The following is an 8,926-nucleotide window of genomic DNA, read 5'->3' on the forward strand; positions in this document are numbered from 1 at the left end:
CTACCAAAACTATTAAGAGCATTAAAGTTGAGAAATCATTCACAAAAACGGATTTCAATCTAAGTTGGAGCTCTATGAAGTGTGGAGTTAGGGAAAGGGGTTATGTGGGGGTTATGCTCCTCCACCCTCTAAATTTTTTAATATTTTCATATATTATAGGCATTTGCTATTTAATATTTTCAATGATAATCTTTCAATTTATGCCCTCTCCAAATATTAAAATTAACTTATGCGCTCACATAAAAAAAAATCTTGGCTTCACCATTATTACTGGTTGCATTAGATTTTAAATCTGCCGGTCATCACTAAACTAAAGCCACAACCTATTTCACAAAATTACCAAAAGATTGGAAAAGCAATTAACATCAATGACATGAAATGTTAATGGGCTCCCCACTGCACCTCTCATCCACCATCAATTGAGAGATTATTCTATGCGGCGTTTGAATGCATCCGGAGGCGAATCTAGATGGGCCACGTCACCGAATGCACAGGGCCCTAGGTGACATGGCGCATCCAGACATCGAACAGAATAATTTTTCCTGCCAAAGAAAGCTCTATCACTGATTTCAATGTAACCCTTCACTAAGGATACACATGAGCCACTTAGGCTTTGTTTGGGACAACTTTTAGCCACTACTTTTTCGTTATTTTCATAAAATTTTTGTGCTACAAAACTGCTATAAAATACAACAAGAAAGCTGTCCCAAACAACCTTAACCTCTCCCATAACCACCTCTCAGATCAGATCCCAGCTTCCCCAATTACCACTCTCAGATTTTTACTCCAATGACAATAGAAGGCCCAATTTTAGCTCAAGCTTTGTTTGGAATGGCTTTATTATTGCTTCTTAAAACTGTTTTTTAATACAACAAATAAATTTTTTATACTAAAAATAACTTTAAAAAACAATAAAAAAACCGTCTCAAACAAAATCTCAAACTATTAGACCCAATGCCAATCTTAGACTTCACATGGTTGCTTTCAACAAGTTTATACAAGTGAAGCAAAAGGCCTAATGGGTTGCGTTGATGGCATTCCAAGCTATGAAGGTGATGGCATTTTAGGGTATGAAATAAAAGCATATGGATAAGAGCTTAAACTTATACTACACTAGTTTAACACAAATTTGAAAATTCTTGTTGGCTGGATTCGAACATACAAGCTGATGACTTCCACAAATGATCAAGGCCATGTTTTGAAGGCAACATTGCTGATAAAACAGATAAAAATTGCCCGGTAGAAGCACCATTAAATACTTTTTACTCATAGCTTTGCTCATTTCATCACCCCTTGAAGCTGAAGAAAAATCAATAACGAATGGAACAATTTTATATCATCTCGATGGAGGATGAGTGGCCTACACATAGACGAAGAATAGGAAGTTTTTGGAAGCGTCATCCATGGTGATGTAGTTTTGTGTTCTGCTTTGTTCTTCTTTAAATTTCTTCCCACTTTCAGCTCATTAGCCAGAAGAGACTCTTATTAATATCATCCTTGAAATCTAGAACCTGGGTGGTGCAAAGATACTGGGTGCGAGGCGAGTGAGGGTGCGTGAGGCTGGCAACACATGTGGGTGCGAGCTCTTGGTGTGACGCAAGGCTGGCAACGAACAATGAACATTAGGTGCGCGAGGCCGGCAACGCACACGGGGGGCCAGGGGCCAGGCAGGCCACAACCGCATGAGAGCCACGAGTGTGACGCAGTGCGCCCAGTGAGGAATGTAGGCGTGAGTCGTGTGACGTGGTGCAATACGGGCTACGAGTTGTGGGATCCAAATCACATTCGAGTTTTTGGGTTAACCTAAACTCAACCCGGTTTTAATAACGGGTCAGTATATTGAACCCGAACAAGACCCGTCTGCCAAATGGATTGACCCAAATCTGAAATTTTTTAGAACGGGTAAAAATCTATAATCTATTTATAAATAAAAAAATTTATCTGAATAGATTTCTATCCTTAAAGGGAAAAAGAAAACTAAAATACACACTAAAGAGGTCTCATACTCTATTCATTAATGTACATCATGTTTCTGGAGGTATTTCCTTGATGCTATGAACTAAATCTTTCACTCACTAAAAACAGGCTTAAAAAGAAATCAATGAATTCCGCATCGAGGATAGAAATAAATAAAAGTGCAGAAGTTGCTGTGATATAGAATTTTATAATTTTTGGCAATACACAGCATGTTAAAATGATCAATTGGCTTGAAGATTACAAGGTAATCATCTACAAAAACCAGAAACTTTTGCATGCTGTCAAAGTTTTTATAGAGGGTACAACGGTAGAATAAAAGCTTACAAAATGTAAATAAAGAATGCAGGATTGAATCAACCCATCATAATATGTCATAGTCCCCATGGAATATCAATCTCCTGAAAGTTCAAACGTCCTGAAACTCCATGATTTGTGAGCTGGAATATGCCAAGTCAAGAGATTGCAAAAATTAATAGACAATAACTGAGAAAAAAATGAGATAGAAATTCAATAAGATTGATTTGACAACATGGTTATATTCACATTGGTTGAGTCTAATCTTGTAGCCTAAGAATGTGAAAATTATTTAAAAACAAAAAACAAAAAATGAAACATATGCCAAATAGAATTTAAAAATGTTCTATAGTGTCTGACTATATGACATGATATCCAACACAATAGTTCTCTAAAAGTTTCTATGTTTCATAGACATTCACCCAATGGAAATGAGTGATTTAAACTTCATGAATTTCTAGAAGTGTCTATGCTACATAAACATTCAACCAGTAGAAACGACTGATTTAAACTTTAAGGTTAAGAATTATCAATCTACTATCCATTAACAAAAAGCCTAAAAATAATGTAGCACATGGAGCTAATTAAGGAAAAGAGAGGTCCAATTATAAGATTCAAGAGGGTTTCTTACTAGAAGCAAAGTGAAAATAGGCATAAAAAATTAGAATATTTAATTATTATCTTTATGTGTTTATATTGTCTCATATGTAGTATTGTCTTTAAAATTGTAATTGCATTTATGTGAACCTTGGTTGTGTATTATGGAACTTTATATATTAGTCATTTAATTAACCTAATTAAGTGGCAAAATTAGAGTGGAATGACCGGCCTACATATGTGAGTAGTGGCCAGTCAAGTATTGTAAAGGAGGGAGGAGTAGAGGTGGTACATGATAATTACACTAGTGGACAGCTCCCCCCTTGCCTCTCTTTTTCAATTTTAAAATTTACCTCTCATGTAAGCATGTATAAAAGACTTTTAATCAGTGGAATGAAGAAGTTAATGGGATTTTTTGTCTGAAATTGAATGAAGAATCCCTTCAGTTAGAGTTTAGTGGTTGGCCATGCTAGGACTATTACCTTGGTGAGTGATAGAATTTTGTTTGTGTTTTATTTTCTTTAATTTTAAAATTGCTCCAAAAATCATCAAAAACTCCAGAACCATAATAGACATCTCAAACATTGATTTTCATGCATTTATTATAGTTTTTATTAACAAATATCTAAAGTTCTAGAAAATCTAAGTTCAGTTCAATCTACATCCAAAGAGGAAAATTTTCAGACCAATTTCAAAGAAAATTTAGGGAAAAATATCAAACATCCACCAAAATATCCAAATCATAAATAGACATCTTCCCTTTCAATTTGGCTTTTATTTTTTCTCATTTGGACTTCGGAATATAAAGAACTAGGGTTAGAACCTAGGATTCTAGATCCTGGACTAATTGTTGGAATTGGGTTGGCCAACCAGTAACATATTCCCAACTCAAATTCCGCTCAAAACTAAACTCCATCAAATATAACCTTACTCTCCTCTGTATCTTAGGAGAGCCCCTCATTCATCAATTTGATCGCATTAGTGATCTAGCCCACACCCACCATTGTTAATAAAAGCTGCCAAAATGTCCTTGCATAATGTGACTGTAGATGAATTATTTACATTTAAATTTGTAAGGAAAACAATTCCATCTTTGCCAGTGTGCCATACTAACATATTCAGTAAAGAGGCATTGGTTATTCATTGAAGCGTGGAGAAACTAACGTCCGAAAAATGATTCAAAGCAATTCAATATATTAATTATCCCTTTCTTAAACAAAAAATTTATTAGCAAAAGCCAAAGGCAACACATCATAATCATTAATCAACAGTAATATGCACTAAAACATTTTTTGCCTTTACTGGCCAAAGATAACAGATGTTGTCTAGGAGGTTCTGCACGTAATGCAGTTCCATACAGAAGGAAAGCAAAACCTTCAAAGATAATTAAAAGGAACATTTTTTTAAAGTTCATATTTTTTTTTATTTTACAATTAGAAGGAACATATAAAATGATATTTAGCACCTAGCTAGGTTCAACTTAAAATCACTTCTAAAAGTGATAAGTGTTCTGAAAAATATCATGACAATCAGCAAACACAGAAGTGCCAGTTCATGGCCATTCAATTGCATCGTTTCCAATTTATTCAATCAATGAAACATGTGCGTTTTGACACGCTTTCTTCATACACATCTTTGAAAAAGTAAATAAGCTTATGAAAGTTGCTCTTGTGGAAAAAAAAAATGGAAAAAATCAACTTTATTCTTCTTCTACTTGTTATGAATACTTGGGATTGGTTGTAAAAGAACTCAAGAAATGAGAAAAAAAAAATAATCCAAAAAAACTTATTAACTATAAATAAAATGGTCTTTAAAGGTTTAAAAATCAAGTAGTTATTCCATTATTTTAACTCCTAGAACACTCTTGGCATCCAAGTAAGGATTTTCGTATTGCTCATAACTCTTAGAAATGATGGACTGAGAAGTTTTCCTTTAATACATTTAAGGAAAAAATGATTGAATTAAATGTTTCAATGGATTTACAACGACATTAACAGATCAAGGATTGAAAATGAACCAGGTATTCAAGCAAAATGCAACTTGGGAGAAAACACATTTCCCAAAAAAAAAAAAAACTTCGAAAATGCGAAGATTTGCATGTATGCATCACTGAAACAATAATTAAAAAAAAATCATTTCTTTCCGGCAGTTAAGCCCAATTTCGCATTCTTTTAGTGGTTAGCCTACAGTAATTCTTATTGTTGGAATAATGATTTTGAAAGCTTCTTGGAAGTAGCAAAAAGAGTTAAAAACAAAGTACTTAGCTATTGAAACTATAGTGAAATTATTAAACTTGGCTATAATATCAGTGTTGCGGTAATATCAGTGGCAAATTAAAGAACAATCTAAACAAAACAATATTATGAAATCACCGGTTAAAAAAACTAGTTCAAATTATTCTGCAAATAAATGCCTTAATTAATTATAATTGCATATAAGTGCAACGCCAAACTCTTTTAACTAAAAAATCCCCAATAAATTGAGATTATCACTTAAAAGGATATAAGATGCAACATCCTCAACCAATTCAATTCAGACAAACTCAGCTTCTCATAGGAAAAACCTAAGGTCTCAACAAGGAGGCAAAGGAACTAAATATCACCCTTTTTCATTTTTTTTTCTGAAGCCATTGCCATTTATGGCCTAATTTTCATTATTTATTTTTAGATTAAATTGGTTAGATGCAATAAGGATAATGATGCTTCATTCTTAACTAGGGTTTAGTTTTTTTATAAATAGGACATCATTTGAACCAACTTTCATTGTTATTGCTCAAACTACTTAAATTAAGAGAAATTCTTACAGTTTTTTTTTTTTTTTTTTTTTTTTTTTTTTTTTTTTGCCTTTCTAACTTGACTCTAATTTTATGCTATGAGGATTCAAAAACTCAATTCCTTTACCGGTAAGGTAGTATACCTTGCAAGAACCAGCAAGTGACATGGTTGGCACCAGGAAAGCTATAACAAAAGCCTCATCTCCCAGCAATCACAAGCAAAGGTGAGAGCATTCCTTGTATTTCCTGCAGTGAGTGTTGTATCCTCAACTCCTCTTTAACCAAACACTTCAAATTCTGCATATAGAATCTCAACTCTTCTGAAGATTGAACATCCTTAGCACGAATCTCAAGCACCCTCTTTGCCAGACCCATCAAAAACCTTGCATATCTTGGTTTTGTTGCATTCCTCTGCAGGAATCTAAATAGCAAGCCAAGCTCATTCACGTCCAGATTTGCAATACATTTTAAAAGCTTCCTTCTTGCAACCAGGTCTTCCAAAACAGCCACAATGCTATAAGGTTTCCTGGTGTTTAAAGCAGACACAAGTGCATCTCTGTGTCTGAATTTCTTCAAGAGCTTATCATGTTCAGCCAAATTCAGATTTTTTGGCTTTTTCACAACGTGATCACTCTCAGAAGGTTTCTCACTCTGCCCACGATGAAAATACCTATAATGAGTAGGCCTTAAAACCCTCTTCTCTGGCTCCGGCAAAGACCGATCAATCTCACCACCAACCTTTTCCAAGGCAACCTCTTTCACCTTCTTCTTTCCAACATAAATAACTCCATTTGATGTGCCAACCACTCTAGACAATCCCGAAGGAGAGAATCCGACCGACAACAATTGAGCTGGATATCTCACAGTGTGAGTGATTTTAAAAGCAGCAAAATCAAAAACTTTTAAATACCCATCAATAGATACGCTGAGGATTCTTGACTCTCCACAGGAGCCAGCGCCTTCATTGCCAACTCTGCCGAGGCATATTGAAGTGACCGTCTTGTTGTGGGACTCCATTGTATGAAGAAGCCGCCCGCCGCCAATCACATCCCAAATCTTCACTGAATTCCCACCAGCAGTGGCAATGAGACCACCAGATGGAAGGAAGAGCACGCTCTCTACAGGGTTCCCATGAGTAAAGGTGCAAACTTGATTGGAATCTGGAGACATCCGGACATCCCAGACCTTAACGGAATGATCGTAAGATCCAGTGGCGATGACATCGGCGGCGATCGGGGAGGGGGAGCACGCACGGATATAATCGCGGTGGGCGGCAGGAACCGAAAGAAGGGTTGATTCGGTGGAAACGTCCCAGTAGGTGAGGAGGGCGTCGTCTCCAGCGGAGAAGAGATGGAGCTTGTCGGCAACTCGAGGGAAGCGGACGACACGAACAGGGCGGGAATGAGCGCGCAGGCGACGGATGGCATGGCCGGAGCTCAGGGGATTAAAGACCTGGACAAGGCCGGACTCACCGCCAGCAGCGAGGAGGGCGCCGTCGCAGCGAAAGGAGGGAGAGTATGCAATGTCCGTGAAGGACGAGAGGGGGGAGTGGGACTTGGGGGAGAGAGAAGAGCCATCGAAGAGAAGTACGGAGGTTGAACAGGCGGCCGCGAGGTCGAAAGGATGGTTGGGAGAGAAATCAAGCGAGGTTACGGGGAGGATGAGGCCGGAGGTTGGCTCAGAGTTCTTGAAGGAGCGCCAAAACTTGGATTCGGGGGTGAGGGAGTTGGGTTTACGGGACGAGGGCTTACGAGCTGATTCCACAGAGAAATAGGGTTTCGATTGATCCGCCATTTGAAGGAGACCAAGAAAGGTCTTGGCTGGCACGCAGCGGAGAGAACGACCAGCGGCGGCGTTGCCGTAGAAGCTTTCGAGTTAGGGTTCTTCTAAGCTGCGACGAGTACGAATTAAGGCCTTTTAAATGAGTATGCCACATCAAATAATAATAATAATAAAATCAATACAAAATTGTATTTGAGATTTATTTATTTGAATGGATAGAGAAAATATCACGTTTTTTTATTTTATAATTTTTAATTCATAGATTTTTACATAATCTTTTTTTAATAATATATCATTTTTAAAGTAAATTATCATATTAGTCAAATAGATTCTTTTTATTTGTGCTTCAAAATTATAGTTAGAATTATAATAAATAAAGCCTGCTCTTGAGCATGAATTTGAAAGAGTCTTAGACTTCGTTTGGGACGGCTTTTTTACTGCTTATTAAAGCAACTTTTTAATACAAAAATTAAAAAATTTGTACTAAAAAGCTGCTTTAAGAAGCAATAGAAAAGCCATACCAAACAAAACCTTAAAATCCAAATTAAAGCGCTTACATTGAATCAAAGCTCATAAAAAAGTTTCAAAATATTTAAACTTTCTTAATTAAACTTATTCAATCACATGCCAAATTAATTTCTAAACAATATTATTAAATTCAACCAAATTATTTGAATGCACTAAATGATTCTATTAACCCACCTCACGATGGGTTCTAGACATCATTAATATCGTAGGACTTTGGAGTGACATAATCCTCAAGATCGAATGTGTTCACCTGTTAGGAACCCTTTTAATTAGAAACTTACTAAAAACATAAAACATTTTGATAAATTAATTGAACCAAGCACTTTGAGAATTTTGGATATCAAATTTTTTTTTTGGACTTATTATAGTACCCAATTGAACCAACCTTTAAACATTTTGATAAATTTGCTTATATTATTTGATTTATTGCAATGAATTTGATTTTCCTTATTCTATAATTTTTTTCATGTGATGTGTAATGACCAAAAATTGTAACAAATCATTTGGTTATTTTTTAGGACATATATTTTCTAGTCTTAATTTATTTAAATAGCTCTAAATTCAATCACAATTTATATTTTCATATAAAAGTATTTGGCTTCTCTTTAAGCATGTTTTTTAAGAAAATAAACTCTTGTATTCTTTATATTTCTATAGATATATATGTAATGATTTAGTTATTTATAGCATTCATAAAGTGGTAACACTTTTCTAATCAACAAATACCTTCTATTAATGCATACCATATACAGTTCTATTGGTCTCATACTTAAACCAAATGCTCTCTAACATTAGAATAATTAATTAAATAAAAATTGTATTTAAATTTGCATTAACACCTTTTATGGTTATCTTGCATGCATTGAGACTATTACAGCGTGATTTTCAAATCCTTAGGTGGGCCTTGTTAATTGTCTCTTCCATATGAAATTGTCAGACCAAATGTATAACTTCCTTCACCTTCTCAAGATTTGA

General features: G+C 35.4%; 1 protein-coding gene across 1 annotated transcript; it reads right to left on the bottom strand.

Moving 5' to 3' along the window:
- Positions 1-2,126: 2,126 nt before the first annotated feature.
- Positions 2,127-7,556, bottom strand: LOC110104035 (protein SLOW WALKER 1). Its single transcript, XM_020832971.2, has 2 exons — positions 5,785-7,556; positions 2,127-2,414 (listed from the first exon to the last, which is right to left on the bottom strand). Exon 1 carries the CDS (start codon positions 7,433-7,435, stop codon positions 5,840-5,842), a length of 1,596 nt encoding a protein of 531 aa, XP_020688630.1. The 5' UTR covers positions 7,436-7,556; the 3' UTR covers positions 2,127-2,414; positions 5,785-5,839.
- Between the last annotated feature and the right edge of the window lie 1,370 nt (positions 7,557-8,926).

Source organism: Dendrobium catenatum, unplaced genomic scaffold (genome assembly GCF_001605985.2).
Source record: "Dendrobium catenatum unplaced genomic scaffold, ASM160598v2 fragScaff_scaffold_847, whole genome shotgun sequence".
In the NCBI taxonomy this organism is placed as follows: domain Eukaryota; kingdom Viridiplantae; phylum Streptophyta; class Magnoliopsida; order Asparagales; family Orchidaceae; genus Dendrobium; species Dendrobium catenatum.